Source organism: Emydura macquarii, unplaced genomic scaffold (genome assembly GCF_026122565.2).
Source record: "Emydura macquarii macquarii isolate MOO-44397 ecotype Brisbane River unplaced genomic scaffold, CSIRO-AGI_Emac_v2 contig_3220, whole genome shotgun sequence".
In the NCBI taxonomy this organism is placed as follows: Eukaryota; Metazoa; Chordata; order Testudines; family Chelidae; genus Emydura; species Emydura macquarii.
Window position 1 is genome coordinate 1678087 of NW_027133357.1, and position 20478 is coordinate 1698564.

The 20478-nt window shown below is 54.5% G+C and overlaps 1 protein-coding gene across 5 annotated transcripts in view; it reads right to left on the bottom strand.

Annotated features, from left to right (window-relative positions):
* The window catches only part of CACNA1S (calcium voltage-gated channel subunit alpha1 S), an 84255-nt gene that overhangs the window by 32352 nt on the left and 31425 nt on the right, over positions 1-20478 (bottom strand). For all 5 annotated transcript variants that reach the window (XM_067531792.1, XM_067531791.1, XM_067531795.1 and 2 more), the window contains 13 exons: positions 19394-19463; positions 18336-18468; positions 17789-17918; positions 15220-15279; positions 13588-13694; positions 12083-12170; positions 11349-11456; positions 8565-8617; positions 7161-7307; positions 6607-6808; positions 3824-3982; positions 3103-3213; positions 987-1070 (listed from right to left, as the gene is read on the bottom strand). In XM_067531792.1, the coding sequence (XP_067387893.1) occupies positions 987-1070; positions 3103-3213; positions 3824-3982; positions 6607-6808; positions 7161-7307; positions 8565-8617; positions 11349-11456; positions 12083-12170; positions 13588-13694; positions 15220-15279; positions 17789-17918; positions 18336-18468; positions 19394-19463 (1452 nt within the window). The remainder of the gene's footprint in view (positions 1-986; positions 1071-3102; positions 3214-3823; positions 3983-6606; positions 6809-7160; positions 7308-8564; positions 8618-11348; positions 11457-12082; positions 12171-13587; positions 13695-15219; positions 15280-17788; positions 17919-18335; positions 18469-19393; positions 19464-20478) is intronic.

Consider the following 20478-nt stretch of genomic DNA (forward strand, 5'->3'; position numbering starts at 1 on the left):
GCACACCCAGTGTGTATACGGAGCTGGTTTCAGTGCCAGGTGCTAGCAACCGGGTACACACCTCCCAGCACTGCTCACTGCAGTTACCCATCAACTTCCAGCACACCTCTTTGACAATCGGATGATTTAGCTGGGGTTGGTCCTGCTTTGAGCAGGGGGTTGGACTCGATGACCTCCTTAGGTCCCTTCCAACTCTATAAATGCTCCTGTACGGAGTGTATACTATGCACACAGGCTTCTCTGTACACACACCAAGTGCAGTGCACACATGTGATATTGTGTATATGGTATATACCGAATATACTCCGGTGTATATTGGATATACAGGCGCACATATACAGAGAGTGCACTGTGTATATGTGGCAATCGCCATACGCACAGACACATTCTAAGCACACACAGCAGGTCATTGAAACGGTGCCTAACCCTCACGGAGAGCAGGGCATAAACTAGGGACCATGAAGCAAGGGGAACCTTTTCAACCATCTCTATGGTGATTTTTCAGGCCAAGTGAGTTGATTACTAGCCATCTGGGCATGTGTTTAAAGCACATGGGCAGGGCACGGCGTGGGTGCAACCTCCTTGGGGTATTGGCATATGTCACTGCTGAGTCAGCTTCAGATTCTGGTTCTGTCCCAGGACAAAGCCAGTTTCCACAGGGTACCTCTCTGGGTAGATTCAGGAGGAGGGGTGGGATGAGAGCCACTTAGACATGGGGGTCCACCATGTCAGTGTAATGGCAGAGGAGAGATCTCTTAAATAGAGAGGAGAAGGTTAACCCCCCTGCCCCAATCACAGTCACTCCACCAGCAGGGACCGTTGTCCCATGGAGTACTGCAGGAACCCAGGCCTTCCATGTGGCGGTGGGACGCTGGCACACCTTGACGTCACTCTCCTGCCCCAAGGAGGGCCTTGATCTCGGGAACATCTCCTCCCCCCGTTCCCGGCAGCGACGCCCCACCGCAGGAGGCCAACGCAACACTTACATCAATCTCGCTCAGAATGACGTCAATGATGCTGCCGATGACAATGAGGAAATCAAAGACGTTCCAGGGGTCACCGAAATAGCCCTGAGATGGAAGGAGGAATGTGGGGGGCAGGGAGGGAGGGCAGAACAGGGGGAAAGGAAAGAAAGAAGCTGAGGGTCACACAGGAGATGCAGCTTGGTGGACAATAATAAGCTCCCTACAGAGGGGACCTGCCGTTCCTGAGTGGTGCATGCTTTGTCCCTTGCAAACAGCTGCCCCCCTCGCTGCACCAGAGGGAGCGTCTCCGTTCGCCCACGCAGAACACAGCCTTTAAGCGAAAGTATCCAGCAGGGCCAGGCTTCTCACCATGCCCCGAGATGGAAAGAGAGGCCTGCAGAGTGCCAGGCAGCGTGGATTTAGATCGCCCTGCCTATTGAGACTATGCCAAGCACTGAGCTATGGAGGGGTCTGGCACGGCGCTAATTCCATAGCTGCTCTGATCCGCTGGCACGGTAGAAGCCGGCACCCCCGTAGCTCCTGCGGTCCGACCTTCCCAGCTGGTCGGTTCCGATGCTTATTCTGGGCAAGTCCTCAGCAAGCCGGGGAACCAAAGCTCCCAGCCCCCAACAGGCTCAATAACAGCGGGATTGTCCCTCCAGGGAGCTCGTGTCAGAGTGGGGGTGGCGGGGGAGACACAGCTCGTGAGCCCAGGAGGCGTGTGGCCAAGGAGCAGCAATGGAAAACAAGCCCAACAGACAGTGCAACTGCCCCAGCCCACATCACTGCGTATGGGTCACAAGCAGCAGCTCTTGTGGACTGCACCAGGCTGGCTGCATGGGGCTACACCCATACAGGGAAGGCAGTGAGATGCTGGAGAAGGCTGTGAGGGGCTGTCTTTATAGTGGGTAAGAGCCCAGTGGATATGGATCTGGTACCCAAGCAGCAGCAAGACAACATGGGAGTATCTCTGGGCATTTAAACCCCTTACACTCAGACAGATGACGTGGAGGGGCTTTGTCCCCAGGGCATCATCCACCTTGGGGTTTTTTACTCCAGAGCAGCTGGCAGAATCCTCATTCACGGGGGTCAGGGAAAACAGACCATTGGATGCCAAGGCAGCACCAGGGACCAGCCGTGGCTCAGCGATGGCGACTCTCCCACGCACGTGGCTGAATCGCTCCTGAGGTCAGGAAGGGGAGGGATTCCCCTCCAGGCACCTCAGCAGAGACCCCGGGGGTGATCTACCGTCTCCCAGTGGGTGTCAGGGACGTTGTTGCATAGAGGGAGAGGGGGGCTTGGGCAAGGGGGGCCCTGGCTCTACTCTTTGTCTCACATAGTCCAGTGGCTGTGATGGTGGGAGGCTCAGGGGTTCTCGCAGGGGCGCTGACACGCAGGCTGGTGGCCCTGGTTTGGTGAGGGGTCAGGACAGCTCCAGGGAGGACCACTAGCCTCCCATCCCCAGTGGAGAGACGCCCAGGATAGTGAGAACAGCTGTGGGCGGGGGGCTCCCCCTTGTGTACTGGATTGGCCCTGCTCCTCCCCTGCAGCCCTGGCCTAGGCGGCTCCAGTGGCACCGTCCTGGCGAGCGACTGGGCCCCAGCGCCGTGTGCTGGTCTCTCCAGCGCCCCAGGCGACGAGGGGATTGTGTTCCAGGGACCTCGCGTGGGGAGGAAATGCCATGCCCACCGCTTGGGGCGAGGCCTCGCCGTCCTCCAGATTCACCCCCTCGGCCCTACCAGATTCACACCCCCTGAGCTCCCCCTCCAGACCTGGGCCCCTCTCCGGACTCACACCCCTGGTCTCCAGGCAAACCAAGGAGCGCAGCTGGCCAGTAGCAGGCTGCCTTAGTGGCTACACGGCACGACTGTGGGAAGAGTCAGAAGACAGGCCCTTAAGTCCAGTGGCTACTGAAAGCCTTTTCCCACAGCTGTGATAGCTCCTGCCTTGACCCCAGCCTTCTCTCACCCCAAGTAACCCTGTTCTGATGCTGGGCTCTGGCTCCTGGCTACCAACTCCTGCTCCAACCGCTAGGAACGGCTGCCCACATCCTGGTCACGTTATGCTTCCTCCCCCCCAACTCCCTCTCCATTCTCGTGCCCCCCGCCCCCCCCCCCGACTTTCACCCCACACTCACCTTGGCTTTAAAGGCCATGAGCTTGAGGAACATCTCCAGGGTGAAGAGAATGGTGAAGGTCACGTTCAAGTTGTCTGAGATGTGGTTCATCTCAGCTGACTGGTTGTAGTGCTGGGGGGAAAGGAGGAGGCGCGGGTTAGCCCACTGAGCAGGTATGGGGCTGGGGAAAACACTCCCTAGCCCAGTCTCAGGCTCTGGACCAGATGTAAGAGCCTGAGACCAACACACAAAGCAAGAGATCTTGCAGGGTAAGAACGTGAGCAGAAGTTGTGACGCTTTCCCTTACCCCACACCCAGCTCTGCCAATGCACCTCAATCCTGACCCATAGCCTCCTCGCTATTCCAGCCCTGGGTCCCGCCCCACAGCTCTGTCGATGTTGCTGATTCCTGATCCACAGTCCCACCGCTGTTTTAGCCCTGATCCACAGCCCTGCCAGACGGTTTAGTCCAGAGCTGTGCCGCTGTTTCTCCCTGCAGCACGCCCTACTTTTCCATAGGAGGGGCCCCTCTTCAGAAGTTTTGCCGAACTGCATGAAGTATCCCAAGCCAGGATCCAAACCCAGATATCCAGGGGCACCAGACCAGTGGCCCAGCTTGAGTCTCGCTTTGACTGCTTGCTAGTCTGCTGCCAAGAACAGGGTGGTCACGGACGCCCACCCGCCCCCATGCCCCGCAGACAGTGGATCAAAGGTTGCCACCGTTAGTTTTGTCCCATCCTCACCTGCATGCCCAGGCAGATGGTGTTCAGCATGATCAGGAAGAACATGAGGTACTCGAAGTAGGAGGAGGTCACCACATACCAGATCTGGTACTGATAGTGGTTCTTGGGGATGTAGCGCCTCAGCGGGCGGGCTTTCAACGCGTACTGGACACACTGGCGCTGGAGGCAAGAGGAGGAAGAAGGTTGAGCGTTGAAGCCCGGGGAGCAGGGGTGGCATTATGGTGAAAACACGCCCAGCTACAAAACTGCCAGCTCCACCCCCACCCTGCCCCCGGCCCCTGCAGAGGCAGGCCCGAATCGGATTTTTCATTGCACGGGAAATCCTGCGATTTTGCCTTTTTTCCCCCCCTGTTCTGAAAACAAAACAATTAGAAATTTCCCATTAAATGAGATTCAGGGGAAAGTTTTGTTTGGGGCCGATCAAAATGGTTTGTTCTGAGAAAACGGGGAATGTTTCCCACCGACTTTGTTAGCTTAAATATGTAGGATCGATCTCAATTAGTGTTGTTTCGAAATGAAAAATTGAAACAAAAAAATAAAAAAAACATTCAACTCAGAAAATGTCTGAACGTCTGACATCAGCAAAACATTTCATTTCAGGGCGGAGGAGGGGGGTTTCTAAACAATATTTCATCAAAATTGACACCTTTTCGACAAAATTTGGACAAAACCAGCATTTTTGATGAAACATTTCTGCCCCTCTTCTGGCTCCCAACTGCCCTGGAGATCACAGTTACCAGCAATTGCGTCAGCGTTCGGCTCTTGGCACCTTCTGGGTTAACTCCCTCTGTTCTTGCACATTGGGCCGGAGACCCTTAACAACCCCAGGTGGTCAGGACCCGGGAGCTCCTTCGCCCCAGAGCCCCCTAGCACTAGACTAGCACTCACCAGCACACACTCACCAGTCCATAGCCCCATGGCTTCCCCCCCATGCAGGTGCTGGTCTGGCTTGACCCTACGCAGTGTACCAGAAAGATAAGGTGGGTGAAGTAATACCTTTTGCTGGCCCAGCTTCTGCTGGTGAAAGAGACAGGCTTTCACACTTACACAGAGCTCTTCCTCAGGTCTGGAAAGGTGCTCAGGGGGTCACCGTTAAATGCAAGGTTGGACAGATTGTTTAGTTAGCACACATGGTAAGAGACCATTCAAGGTGAAGTGGCCAGTTGACACCTCTGCAGTCAGAGGACACAAAAAGGGGGAAAGGGATCAGTGGCAAAGTGGGCATGTCAGCTGCCCCAGGCTCCACAGATCCAGGTTCTAGTCCCATGGATAATTACTGGGCCCTTCCTCCAGGTTGGCACCAGGCCTAGTTTGTCCACCCGGTCTTGATGAATTCTTTTGACCAGCTCGGGGTTGTAGGCCTGCTGGAGCCCTAGGGATAACTAAGAGTATGAACTAGAGTGCGCCTTGGCAGAATAGTAACACGCTAGGTGTCAATTAACCAAGTAAGCACATTCCTGACTGGAGAGGATGGTACAAGAACACCCAGAGTTCTCAAGTGACTATAGAAACAACATTCCCAACAGGTGGTCCAGGAACACCCCAGAGGTTGGTGCAGCACTGGAATGGGTTACCTAGGGAGGTGATGGAATCTCCATCCTTAGAGGTTTTTGAGGCCCAGCTTGACAAAACCCTGGCTGGGATGATTTAGGTGAGGTTGGTCCTGTTTGGAGCAGGGGGTTGGACTAGATGACCTTCTGAGGTCCCTTCCAACCCTCATCTTCTATGATTCTATGATCCCTCATAAGATATGGATGGGATGACGGGATAATGGATAAGAATGTTTTGTTCAAACTGGCAGGGACGAGGATTAGGGTGGTAACTAAGAACATCTGGAGTGTAATATCTAACTTCTTCGAACCAATGGATAAAAGAAGAAATCATAGGAGAGGCAACTTTGGGTTGGTCTAGGGGACAGGATCCTGGTGTCCTGGTTGAACCAGTACCATTGCTGTGGGCATACATGTGTTAGAGTAGCCGTAGCTTCTATGGGGCACTAGGACCGTGCTTCGTCGACAACAAACCTGGCCAAGCGCCTTTGCCACTGAACCGAGACTGCGGACGGTCTTTCTTATGAATAACATCAAGGTCTGCTGAATCAGCAAGCTGCGTCCCCTGCTGATGCAGCCAAGAACAGCAGCACTCCCAGCTTTAACAACCCTGCACCACTAGCGACACGCCACAAATTCAGACTTCTGGCTCCAATACCCAGCCCTGCCTGTGGCTTACAACTCCCGTTTACCCTCCGACTCTGGCATTTGGCTTCTGTCCCTCCCGTCCCGGCCCTCAGCTCATTTCCTGAGCTTTGCCCTCCCTGCACCCGGCTCTAACCAGTAGGCTGAACTCTTGCTACCACCACTAGGCCTGAGCGCACACGGCCTCGCCAGAGACGGTCGGTTACCGATTGTTGTCAGAAGCCATAAATCCAGGGTCTCTGTTAAGTCCACAATTTTTAGCGTTTAGCAAAGTGATGGATTTAAGATCCCAGGCTTGTCTTTTGAAGGTGTTGGGCAGGTCTCCTTTGAGGACGAGGACAGAGTGGTCAGAGATGGAGTGCTCGCTTTGTGCGAAGTGCTTGCCCGTGGGTGATAGGGAGTTTTTGTCTTTTAGTCCTTTTCTGTGGGAGTTCATTCCAGAGCAAAAGGAGTGTCTGGTTTCACCCTCACCATTGTTATTAGTCAGTGTAGGAAGCCTCATCCCTTTACAGTCCCAGGAGATTGGGGGGGGGGTCTGTGGGAGGTCTCTGCCGGGGAGGTGGGTTAGGGGTTCCGCTGGGGGGATACCTGGTTCTTGTCCAGCTCGCAGTTCTTGTACTCGCTCTCGCCCTGCTCCTGGAAGGTGACGATGACGAAGCCGACGAAGATGTTCATCATGAAGAAGGCGATGAGGATGATGTAGATGATGAAGAAGATGGCGATCTCCACCCGGTAGTTGTAGATGGGGCCCATGTTCTCGGTGTGGGTATCAATGGCTCTGTATAGTAGTCTGTGGTGGGTGGCAGCAGAGAGCGCACAGTTTAATAGGCTCTGGGAGAAGGGGGGGGCGCCCTCCTTTCCCAAGGGTTGCAGAGGGAAGGCCTCGGTCCAGCCGAGCTAGGGCAGAGCAGTCAGGACATCCCAGATAGCTGCAGCCCCTTCGACTTCATCGGCACCGTTGTGCCCCTGATCTGGGGAGGGAGGGGTGCAGTCCTCATCTCCAACTTCGGGAGAAGTCCCCTAACGTGGCATTCCCCAGTCAAGCAGCAGCGCCAGTAGGGTACTGGGATCTCCCACGTGCAGTGTGACACAGTGCCCGGCCCCCATGCTGCCCCCCAGCCTGTCCCCCTCGGTGTACTCACTGCGGCCAGCCCTCGAAGGTGGAGACGGTGAAGAGTGACATCATGGCGGAAAAGACGTTGTCGAAGTGGAAATCGTTGTGCACCCACTCGCGACGGTGCAGCTCTATCTGCGTGGGGCTGCCGTCCACATACGTGATGAAGTAGCCTCTGAAACGGGAGGTGGCGCCGCATTTACAGAGGGGGATCACAGCCTCCACTCACTCGGAGCAGCTTTGGACTAGCCTCGTGCCTTTTGCTTGCAGGGGGGTTCCCCCCGATTGGCCCCGGGGTGAGAGGGGAATCAGGTTCAGTGGGATCACTCCTGATTTACACCAGGGTGACTGAGAGGGGAACTGGGCCCAGAAACTCTCCAGTCCCCTTGCCCGCGACAAACATGTTCTCACGTGCTGAAGACTCCCTGTTGCTCAGAGCCCCGGTACTATGTCACCATATCAACCTGTGGAACTGGCAGCTGCTGGAGGCCAGAGTCCAAGACTGGTCATGACAAGCACCGTGGCTGGGTATGCGAGTTCTGACAACAACAGGAACCAGCACTCATGCAGTCAGGGAGCGCTGAGGAAGGATCACCTGCAGATGCCACTTCCCCGCTACGACCCACCCAGCAGCCTCACCAAGATCCACCCGCCGGAGGGACGCAGCTAAATATATCTTTGACAAGTGGATCATTTTACTGAGTAATTCCTCCCAGTCCCACTCATTAGCCTCAGGGCCAGAGAACGTCTCTGGGGCGCTGCAGCGCTGTGCTGGCAAATCAGCAAGGTGTGCTAGGCTGTTGGTCTCGCTCCCCGGCGTGCCTGGTATTAGCTGTGGCTGCCTGGATCTACAGGCTGGAGCTGTCTGGCAAATCCCACCACACGCTCCAGCTGCCCAAGATGAGCTCTGGCCTTCCACAGTCAGGGAGACTCATGACCCAGGGCAGCACCTCTCCAACCCCCTATACACCCATGCACGTACTCCACCCAGCAGGGTATCTTAAAGGTGGCCTGCAAAGGAGAAAGAACATCTGGGATCTGCATTCTTCTGTTTCTGATGGTGAACGAAGACCTGAAAGAGTTTTTTCAGGTCTTTTCATAAAAAGCAAGAGAGTCTCAAGCGAGTGCCTGAACCATTGAGCTAGCCTTCCTCCGGTTTATGAGCCCAGCTCTCCTTGGCTATGGATGTTCAACCTAACCTCAGCTCTCCGCCCCCTAGAGCAAACTGCACCGTATTGCAGGCTTTGCTCTGCACAGGGACATCTGGGCTCCTCTGCTGAGCAAGATCCTGGGAACAGGCTGTAAGGACAAGCAACAACAACCCATGGCTGTTTCCTCACCTTCCCCACCAACCTCCCCCCCCATGCACTGATACCCCACATCCCTGTGCTCTGGCAGCGATGTGCGTGCAGTGGTGATAGGAGGCGCCTACCTGCATTCCTTTGCTGTTATCTTGGATGGATCCGTACAGCTGTAAAACTTCCCCTAGGTTTAAGCAGATAGCAGAAGAATAAGTGCTTTTACTGTGAACGCAAGGGGCCGGACTGATAGACCTGGGGCGCAACACCAAGGCCAGCTACCGGGAACCGCAGTACACCCTGACACCACGGCTTGGCCCTGACCCAGAGGGACCACATCAGCGGGCTGAGTATCCACGGCCTATTCAAGCCTGGAAGGCGGCTGGTTAGTGCCGGCCGTGGGAGTCTGGGCCCCAGGCTGAGACCCTCCCAACCCATCTAACACGTGACCGGTAAAAAGACAGTTGGGGATAAAAAGTAACCAAGTGCTTTAGGTGACGGCAGTGCTGCACGGCTTCCTGGTCAGTCTGCAGGATGGCATCAGCTGGCCTGCTCTGCTGGAACGGGAGAGCTCCCCTCGCCCCAGCTGGGCCCTTCATGAGAAGGGGTTAGAACCCTCTGCTGTCAGCAGCACTGACAATCCCAGGAGCCCTGCAGGCCCTCGAAGGCCAGCCGACCGCTGCAGCAACCCGTCGCACTTCCCATCGAAAGAGGGAGGCCAATCAGACTGACCTCATTCATTCACAGAGCATCGCAAGCGCAGGCCTGCCTGCCTGCAGTGCCACATGTGGTCAGGAGGCAATCTTGTAATCCTGCAACGTGGTGGGGAGCAGGCGGGGGGAAACCAAGGCACAGGTGGGGAAGGGACAGGCCCAAGGTCACCCAGCTGGTCAGTGGCACAGTTGGGAAGAGATCCCAAATCAGCTGACTCTCCAGGCCATGGCTCTGCCCACTGGTCCAGGTAACCACCTTCCTTGGGCACCAACTATGCATATATTGCCTATGTGTAGGCAGGGTCTGAATGAGTTCTCCTCTGCTGAGCTAGCTGGGGTGGGCGGGGGACTTTGGGACCGGGCTGTACTTGTATGAGCACACCCACCCTGCCTAGGTGCTCAGCGTGATGGGACTGCATTGCCCAAATAATCACTTTGGCGGGTGTTGGGTTATAAATCACTTTAGCGTTGAATGCAGGGCTAATGAAATGTTCTTCTTATTGTATGAATAAAGGGCAGCAGAACTGTCCTGAGTGAGGGGTCACCCTATCTGAATTGAACTCGGTAAAACAGGGGGCTGGGATGCAGACCCCTGTGAAAGGGAGAGGGGGTCGGGACAGGTGTCCCTGCTGGGAGGTGTGGCACAGCCTAAGAATCCCAGGCATGGTTTAACCAGACCCTACCCACTGTTCAAAGGTAGAACTAACTACGGCTCCATTAGGAGTCTTTTGTTTAGCGATCACGAGAGCTGAAATCGGTTGTTGTGGGACAGCGTTTTCCGCCCAGCCTGCTTCAGCAATGAAGTTCCCCGACTACAGCCTTGTCTACACCAGCACTTATGCCGGCAAGACTTTTGTCGCTCAGAATAAATTTTGCTGGCATTTGTGGACAGCAATATGTTGGTGGGAGATGGTTTCCCGCTGACATAGCTACCGCCACTTGTTTAGGTGGTTTTATGATGTCGGCGGGAGAGCTCTCTCCTGTCGATATAACATGGCTACACAAGTGTTTTTACAGCGGCACAGCTGGCTGTAAGTTTTAAGTGTAGACTAGTCCTAAGAATCACTATGAGCTGGGTGGAACCTCCCGGGATGGACCAGCAGAGGTCAGAGTAGAGAAGCAGGTGGCAGGAGGTGATGGTGTACATCAGTGATGGCTGGCAGAACGGCCAGCGGAGCAGGGAGGGAGCGACTGGCAGGGCAGCTAGCGGATGCAGGGAGTGGCTGGTAGGGCGGCCAGCGAGCGGAGCAGCCATACGGCAGAGCAAGCAAAGGGTCTTCTGCCCCCCGGCTCCTCCAACCAGGGTCTGAGGTGAACTCTGCAGTTGCACCTCTGAACTCTGGGTCTGCACTGACTAAGGACAACACCCGTGAGTGTGGTGCTGGCAGAGGTGGGAAGGGGCACATTAAAGGAACTTCTGGTTGCTGGATTTAAGAAACCGAAGCAAATGGAAACTGCCCAACGTACTCTGGGGTGGGTGTTTGGTTCATGGTTTTACGTGTGTGAATCCGACTTGTGGCATTTCCCCCAGTGGCGTACGTGGGTCTCCGGCACCCAGGGGCCAAGCCTGCATTTGCGCAACTCCCCCAGGCCTCATGCACCCCCCACCCCCTCGCGCGCAGGGCAGGAGGGATCCCTGGCTCCCACCAGACGGCGCCGCCCCTCCCGCTCCAGCCTTGCAACCCGGTGCTGGCTCGGATGGGGCAGCCTGCCCACCCCTGCAGGCCGGCGCCCGGAGGCCTGGCCCCGCCACCCCCACCCTCGGTACACCACTGGTTTTCCCACGTTAACGCTGGGTTATTTCCCCCCTTTTATTAAAAGTCTCTTTTCTGCACTCAGTCTCTGTGCTGGCGAGCAGGGAAGTGTTCTCTCTAGAGGCGCCCAAGGGGGTGGTGTGTAATTGTCCCAGGTGACCTAGGTTCTGAACCCGGCCCTTGTCGCTGCTGACTCCGTCTGGCAGAAGGGCTACATATGCATGTACTGCAGGATGCTGGTACCCACAAGGGCTCTGATGCCAGGGGAGGGTCCTTCTCAGGATGGCCTCCCTCTGAGTCTATGAAATGGGAGGATGCCCGCTCTTCAAGGTAAGGAATGGGAACTGCTTCCTGGCGCTTCCCTGGACTCAGTCTCTCCCCAGCTCTCCACTGGGCGGAGGTGAAGGAGGAGGGGCACCCCCGCTGGGTCCCACCTGGGAGAGGCTCTCACCTTGAAGAGCTGCACCCCGATGCAGGCGAACATGAACTGCAGCAAGGTGGTGACAATCACGATGTTGCCGATGGTCTTGATGGCCACGAACACGCACTGGACCACGTGCTGGAGAGAGAGGGGCCAAAGCAGAGACGGGCTGGGCCTGCAGCACCATGACCTGCCGCGGGTACCAGCGCTGCCGGTGTGCAGGAGAATTGGCTGTCCCAGGCCTAGCTGGGGACCCAGCACCACACCGGCGTGCTGGGGAGTCGGCCGTCCCAGGTGCAGACTCGGGACCTGGTACAATACCCAACATGCTGGGCACTGGGCCCCCCCCAGCTGCCCACAGACCCCTAACAAGACACCTGTGTGTGGGTGAAATCAGGTCACCTGAACCCTGGGAAGAACAGCCAGGACCTGCCCAGATGGCCCATGATCTGGCAAACCCTAGATTCCTGTTGCAGACAGGGCCCAAGCATCATTTTTTCAGGCCCAGAACAGTCTTGTAACACGGGCCCCCTCCCACACACGTACCACAATCCCTCATCCCATACATACAATCTCATGAGCCATGAAAAATGTTTTCCTCATGGTAATGGGCATTGCAGCTTGGGCCGGGCCCCCCCAGGGCCTCCGGGTCCCGGTAAAGTGTACCCTTCCCTCCCCCCCATGTGGAGGCCCTGTGTGGAGTGCCCTTGTCACGTGACCTTTCACACATGCCACCAGAGCCTTATCCCCTGCCTCACACTCACCTTCAGCCCCTTCGCTCTGTTAATGGCCCTCAGCGGCCGCAGGACTCTCAGCACCCTCAGGATTTTCACCACGGAGATAGTGCTGGACCTGGAGTGGGCCAGAGGAGACAGGGGTGACTCATCCAGCTTGGGGCACAGGCAGAAAGATCAGCTGCTCACACAACATAGGGAGCACAGATCTGTCTGCACATCAGGTAGAGAGACACAACACCCGTGCCCCGGCAACATGGGCAGGGGAGCTGTACCCCCTAAAGGCAGGAGGGGGCATGCTGCAGCCGACAGGCCAGGGGGGCGCAGAGTGGCAAGGGCAGGAGGGTAGGCTGGGGGCCAGGCTGCTGGGGGAGGCAGGCCACTATGTTTTCTAGGAGGGCACAGGGTCCAACTCAATTTGACAGAGCTCCCCAAGGGCAGCTGCCATCAGCGGATTTCCGGGCACTTCCCACCATCACTCTAAGAGGCAGGCAGAGAGGGACTTGCCCAAGGTTGTACAGTTCATCAGTGGCAAAGCTGGGTCTAGACCCCAGGGTCGCTGACTTCCCCTTCCTCGGCCCTAGCCTCTGGACCACATTCCCACCCACAGTGAGGAGCAGAACCCAGGAGTCCTGAAGGAACTTGGGGGAGGAGGAAGGCAATTCCAGATTGAAGTGGGTGCCTGCCCACAAAGTCCTTACATATCCAATTGGTGGCATCCTCCTCTCCTCCCCATTCTCAGGGGTTGTTTATTTCCTCACTCCCAATAGTGTGCGGCTGGATGATTTTGTGGCACTGAATAGTTAGGGTTACCATATTTTAGGTTCCCAAAAAGAGGACACTGCGGGGTGGGGGGGGGGGAGCTTGAGGTGCCGAAGAGGGTATTTGGGGGCTGCTGGAGGGGATACCTGAGGTGGGGGTAATCACTGGAGGAGGGGGGCTGTGTTGCTCTCTAGCAGGGTGGCAGGGCAGCTGGTGCAAGCCCAGGACCCAGTGCCAGCCGTCAGTCAGCACTTCCCTGCTGGACTCTGTCCCAGGGCTGGGAACCGGGGCTGCAGGGGAATGGACCCATTGGGAAGCAGACCAGTCCAGGGTTTTTCTGAGCTGCAACATCTGCTCTGCAAAAAACCCGGACTTTAACTCTTATTTCCAAAATCCACCCGAATGGAGAGTGGACTACCAAAATAGAGGTCATGTCAGGGAAAACCCGAACGTATGGCAACCCTATCAATAGTGCATGAATGCTAATGCAAGGGGAATCACCCAACTCGCATGCTTCTGGGCACAAGCTGATTATCACAAGGGTCAGGAGGGAATTACTCCCAGCACTCCATCTTCAGCCCTGCATCTCTGCCCAGGTATATCCCTATCAGCTGCAGCATCACGTACTGGTCACTGATGGAGGCAAGATACCAGGATAGACAGACTAATGGCTTGACCCATTCTACATCCCTATTGCCGCCGTAGATGGCAGCACTGCAGATGGCACCATCCTCTGCTGGATGGGTAGACCTGTTGCTCCAGTGGGCACTTACTCAATTCCCATAGAGATGAGGGAGACGGCCACCACCAGCAGATCCAGGATGTTGAAGGAATTCCGGCAGAAGGATCCCTCGTGAAGGAACGCTCCATATGCGGTCATCTGAAAGGGAGCAGAGGTGAGTTAATAGGAATGGGGCAGATCACATCTGATCATCTTTCTTTTTAGTGATTGCCGCTCATGAAAGAAACCAGACTGGAGACTTAAGTCCTGCCTAGATCCACAGAAGAGACACAGAAAAGGAAGATTTCCATGTATCACTGAGCCAATGAGCCCCAGCCCCATAGGAGTTTCCTCAGCAAAATTCATTCTCCGCAGCCTGTTCTTGGCTCAGACCCTGATTGTGATGGTGGTTTTCTGAGCTGTGGCCTAGGAACTGAGCTAAGAGCCACCAGACAAAAACCTCCCTGAGGCTACCAACTAGCCTTGTCAACAGTGCCTTCAACAACTGCTCCATCTAGGGCAGGACCCAGGAGCAGAGCTGGTGAAAACTAGGAACTTCTGTTTCATGGGAAATGTTCAGACTTCAATATTTGTTTTTGTTCCAGATTTGGAATGAAAAAAAATATTTTCACAATATCCCGTCAAATGGACGTTTAAAAAAAAATCAGTTTGGGAGAATTTTGCTTCCAATTTTATTTCATGGTGTCATTTCTTTACAGTGAAGGTATTTAAGCATTGGAACAATTTACCTAGGGTCATGGTCATGGTCATGGTCCATCAAGGACAATTTTTAAATCAAGATGGAATGTTTTTCTAAAGATTTTCTCTAGGGATTATTTTGGGGCCAGTGTCACACAGGAGGTCAGACTGGATGATCACAATGGTTCCTTCTGGCCTTGGAATCTAGGAATCTTTAAACTGCTTAAGGGCAGCTGCTACTTAACACTTATTGAAACATCTACTCTTCTCTTCTAGATCAAAATGTCTCCTGTTTGCGTTGTGAATCCAGAGTCAGACTGTTTCACTACAACCCAAACAGGAGACATTTTGGTCTAGAAGAAAAGAGAAGACATTTCAATGAATGCTAAGTGGCGGCTGCCCATAAGAAGTTTTAAAATAAAATAAAATAATATTTCAACTATTCTCTTATGACATGGCAACAGCAGCAGCGGTGCATATGATGGGTCCACTTTAATGGTAGTTTCTAGTTAGTATTGATTGAAACATATGATGCACCGCTACTACTGCCCTCTTGTGAAACAGTGTAAAAATAATCATATAACATTGAAAAAAGAAAGGACATGAAGTTCGAAACAAAATTTTGAAAATTTCCAAACCCATTTTTTTTGTGTTTGTTTTGAAATGTTTTTTGGCTGGAATTTTTGTCAAAGTCAGCACAGTTTCATGAAAAAAAATTCAGTTTTGGTGAAACTAGCGAAAAACTGTTCAGCTGTGCTTGGGAAGCCCCTAAGTGGTGACAGGAAGTGTCACAGGCTGGCAGCTAGAGGACCAGAGAACCCCCAGGGTCGGTCTGTGTGCAGCAGCTTCCCTCAAGGATCCCCATTCACTGCAACCACTGCTGAGTCCTGCCTCTGCTGCCCCCCATCAGCAGCTTTCCACGGCTGTCGGTGTCGCCCCATTAAGCACCATCTCCAGCGAGGGGTGGGGGTGGGGTGTGACTCACCTTCAGAACAATTTCCACTGTGAACACGGAGGTGAAGCCGATGTCAAAATATCGCAGAACCTGAAGATAAAAATCAGGCAGAGGTTTGGGTGACTCAGGGGACAAGACGTTATCTGAACATCCTAGAAGCAGGAGCTGTGGCAGACAGAGATGGCACACTGCCTCGATGACTGGAAATTGCCCACCTGGTGCTAATAATAAATATACGAATAATATATGCATCCTTTGCACTGTGACTGCTCCTTTCATGCCAGCATCTTTATAGACACCAATGAATTAAGCCTCACAACCTGCAGAGCAGGTGAGAAAGGATTGTCCTTAGCAGAGCACTGCAGTCCAATGGTTGGAACCAGGGAGCCAGGGTTCCTGGCTACTGTTTAGGGAGGAGAGAGTGTCTAGTGGTAAACGGATGATTTAGGGTCCGGACTCCTGGGTTCAATTCCTGGTTCTGGGAAAGGACCATGGCTAAAGGTGTTAGGACTCCTGGGTTCTTTTCCCAACTCTGTCAGCATCTTGCTGGGTGACCTTGGGTGTGTCGTTTGCCTGCTCTGTGCCTCAGTTTTCCCGCATGTAAAACGGGATTAGTGACAGTGCTTTGGGGTCCTCAGATGAAAGGCACGACATAGCCAAAGTATTACAACCCTAGGCAATTTAAAGGCGGAGAGCCTGAGGCACAGAGGTTAAGTGATTTGCCAGTGATCACACAGGCCATTAGTGGCAGAGGCAGGAGTCCTAATTCCCAATATTTTAGCGCAGTCTCATTTCACCTCAGCATTGTGCTCCGTGCTGCTGAGGTTCCATGGGAATGAGCTATGCCCTGGGATTTCTTGAATTGTTTTCTGGTGATCCAAGACGAGGGCGGGCAGGCAAATCCCACAGGGAGCAACTCTGGCCTACTAGCAACTAACCAGAAATCATTTAACAGGAGAGCAATTGGTTTGATGCAATTGCTTTGATCTTAAGCGTAAGCAGAAACTGGCCTGCTCAATCTTTGGATCTTTCCCACGAAAGCAGGAAGCGGGGCTTGTGACTGCTCATCACCGCGCACCCGACCAACGCCTCAGCTCACAACCAGAGGAGCGCTGTGCTGCAGTCTCGCTGGTAGGACAAAAAACCTGAGGCCAACATTATTTGTGCTCACTAAAGGTTGCAAAGCAAATCTGGCCAGACTAGAGATGTTTATCCCGCTGTCCTGGCTGTATCCCAGCTCTGCTGATTACATTCTCCTTCCTCAAATTCCCCGGCAGCTTTAGCAGCATTACTGTTATTTCAAGCAGTATTAATCTTCTTCACTTCCTGTCTTATCTGCCTGTTGTACAGCAAATCTGGGTGGCCAGATCCCAAAGCTCTTGACAAAGATGGGCCTGTATTATTATCCCCATTGCACAGAGAGGAAAAACAAGGCACAAAGAGGCAGATTGCCTAAAGTCGTGCAGAACCAGGACGAGAAGCCACGAATGCTGATTCTCAGCCCTACACCCATTCAACCACACTGCTTCAAACTCAGACCCACCTCCCACAGCGTTTATACAGTACGTCCGTAACAATCTCCTGCACTGGCTGACACGCAGACCATGGAGAGCAGGCATCTGAGTTTGAATCTCAGATGCTGTTATTTCCTGCTGAGTGTCATTCACATGAGCCACTGCCCGCCACATTGTAATGCCCAGCTGGTCCTGTGCTCCCAGAGGAAGATAACCTCCTACCTCCCCAGATGCCAGCCAATGTGACCTGGGGGAGAATTCCTTCCTGATCGGTTGGACCTTGAGCACATTAGCAAGAAGCAGCCAGCCAAGCACCTGAGATAGCGAACGCTCAGTGCCACCTCGGATTCCTGCCCCACCCTACCCAGGGTTCCATCTCCAGCTGTGGAGCCCTTATGAATAACTCCAGCTGTGCTTGTGGTGCCTCCAAGTGCTTCACCCAGCAATGTACTGCTCTGTGGGCATGCCTACCACCCCCGCACCACAGGTGCAAAGGTGAATGAACGTAAGCTCACAGGGCAGCTTTATTATCCCTCCGCTACAGACTGGAAAAGTGAGGCAGGGAGAGGAAGTGACTTGCCCAAGGCCGCAAAGCAAATTAGTGGCATGGCTGGAATGAGAACCTGGAGTCCCCAGGTCTAGCCATGGAACAGCCTTTCCCCCCAGAGACAGGAAAAGAAGCCAGGACTCCTGATTCCTCATCACCTGCACTAAACCTCCCTTGGACACGAGAGAACAGCATGGTGAACCATTGTTATACAACTGCGCAACTCTCTTTGCAGAGCCAAGAAGAGAACCCAGGAGTCCTGAGTCAGAATTCCCTTCGCTAACCATGAGCCCACCTCTTCCTCCCACAGCCAGGAATAGAATCCAGGGGTTCTGTCCCCAAATCCCCTGATCTAACCACTAGCCCACACTCCCTTCTCAGAGCCAGGGAGAGAAGCCAGCTGTCCTGATTCCCAGGCCACTGTTCCAAACTCTCCCTGGGCCCATGGCAATAGCATGGCAAACAGTCCCTCTGAAGCTGAGGATCCCCTGCAGCTGCAAGTTTCTGGTGGTTCCCACTGCTTCCCCCAACAGCCCACCTCGTTCCTGAAGGACTCGGCCCGGATGGGGTCCTCAGCCGCCAGGGAGATGCTGCTGAGCAGGATGAAGAGCAGGATGAAGTTGGTGAACCAGGTGGCGTTGACGATTCTGTGGCACAGCACTCGGATCCTGGGGAAGGGAGAGAGGTGGGCTGAAACTCCGCTCTCGCACTGGCGTGGCGGCCGTCAAAGCAACGGCAGCCCCAAGGGGCTAAGTGACAGGAGTCACGGCCACGGTTAGAGCTGGGGGAGGGCTGAACCTGGGAAGATCCCTGATGAAGGGCATGAGTGTTGGGGGGGCGGGTAAGCAGCATGGCTCAGCTCCCTCCTCACTCTGTGTGCCCTGCATGCTTCTGTAATACCCTGGGACAGCCTGTGAGCATGGCTCCCTCTCCTGGTTGGCTTGAACAGCCCCTTATAGCTAAAGGAGTTACTGTGGCTCAGGCAGGAGGGCCTGGGCGCTGGAGGTCCCAGGTTCTGTCCTCACTGATCATCGCTGGGATTCTGTCCTCGTGGCAGGGAAGGGCGGGGCGGGAGCAGTGCCTACTTGTTGGTTGGGCTGAAGATGAAGAAGGAGCTGGCTTCGGGCATGGGCACTGCTTTTTCCTTGAGCTGCAGCTCTGCCAGGGGGCGTGGCCGGGGACTCAGGGGGATTTCAGGCTCATCTTCCTCGTCGTCACCTGTGGAGCGGCCAGAGGGAGGGAAACAGAGTCAGTCACCCTGAGCTTGCGTGCAGAGTCCTTCACTCATCAGCAGCCAAAAAAAACCACTCAACAGAAGCTGAACCTTAGTAGTGGTAGAGAAGTTTCACCAGGCCCCATCAGGCCCTTCTCCCTCCTGGGCTGCCAATGAGGGATTGCTCCGAGAGAGACTCTCAACCATCTGGACTCCTGAGTTGGAGATGATGAGACCCCCGTGGTCCGGCTGCAGGGTGAGTCAGCAAACCAGCTCTGGCCCTCCAGGCCGGGATCAGGAACCTGACATCTGGTCGTGTTTCCTTTTACGCCAGGCACAGACAGCATGGCTGCCGCAGTTCAGGTGAAGGGCTGTCGCTCCCTTACACCCCACAGCCCCTGTGGTATCATGAGACAACTCACACTCCCGCTGTGGAGCAAAACGCTGCTTGCCATTACAGACCCATAGAGCAAACCCGTGGCGTAGTTCCCGACCTCCTGACCTCAAACCCTCCTGGCCAAATCCAGCCCATGGCTTCTATTGCTCTCAGTGTGCATATGGGGTCCCCTCATCTTATGCCTCCCTTGCGGGCAGGGGACTCGCACCTCAGTGAAGCAAGTACAGTCACAAGGAATGAAAGAGGCAGGTGCAGAATTGGTGTCCCCCCCCAGAGAGAACTGGAACTTCCTGATCACACCCCCACCCCACATACACAGACGAAGAGCCGCAGAGAACTGCACAGAGTTTATTCCAGCCCGCGTCTGCTGGAAGCAAACCCTGTGGCTTTCTGCATCGTAATAAGCCACTAGCTAAGCTGCACTCTTGAGGTTGAAGCCCTCCAATGGGATTTCTCTCTGCAAGCCATCCCAGCCCTGGGCAACATTCCCTCCATCTCTCCAGCAGGAAGCAAGGACCAAGCCAGACACTTACCTGGAAAGTCAGCAGAGGGGTAAGGGTCTTTGATCTCATTGACATTTGATTCAAACTCGTCCACTTTTAACTGAGAAGGAGAGAGAGAAGCGACTAGCTGAGCATCCCGGAGAAACTTCATATGACAACGATAGCTTTCTGTGTGCCAGCCTTCCCCAGGCCAGTGCTGCACAGTGAGAGGCAGGGAGAGCTCCCCCCAGATCTCCATTAGATTGGAAGCCCCTTGGGACAGGGGCCATCTATTTGTTCTTGTTTGTACCGCACCTAGCACAATAGAACCCTCACCCACGACAGAGGCTCCTAGGTGCTACCACAATACAAATAATTAATAATAAACAACACGGGGCATGGGAGCTAAGATCACTGGCCAATGGACAAGGGCCTCAGACGGACATTGTGTGCATGCGTATAAAGATCTTGAGTGGAAACTCCACCTAGACAGCCCCATGGTACAAGCCCTTTGATCCTGGGCCCAGACCCACTGAGTGTCCCCCACATGTGCGCCTGACTTCTGGAACGGGGCAGGGAAAGTAGATTCTCTTGTCAGAGGAATAATCCGGGCCTGCAGGGCATACAAAATAGACTTCTTGCTACGAGTCTCCGATGAGGCGTCTGCTGAAGCTCAGGATCGTATCCCCAGACGTTCCATGGCAAAGGGGATTCTTTTCCCACCCTACCCCCAAATGGCTATTGACATTTCATGAACAACTGGGCAAATAATGGGAAAACAGTACTGCTCGGTAACGTACTCAATCAACTGACGGGGGAAAGCTCCCCCCGACAGCTGTCTGGGAAGATCATTTGGCCAGAACGACTTGTGGCTGACGCCGGAAGAGCCCACAGCCTCAGAGGAAGTTGTGTGTGAGGCTGTTCTGGCCCAGTGGGAAGCACCAAGCGACAGGAAACTCAGGAGGAAGGCTGCTCTCAGCAGGCTCGAGAGGATGGGACAGCTTGGTGGGGTTCAAAGAAGCATCCGAAGTTTGGATGCAACCTGCCCATAAAGCCTTTGTGGGTCACTCATCACCACGGATCTAGAGCCTGGCACAGCATTAGGAGATGGGGTGTGATCTTCAGGCAGGACTGTA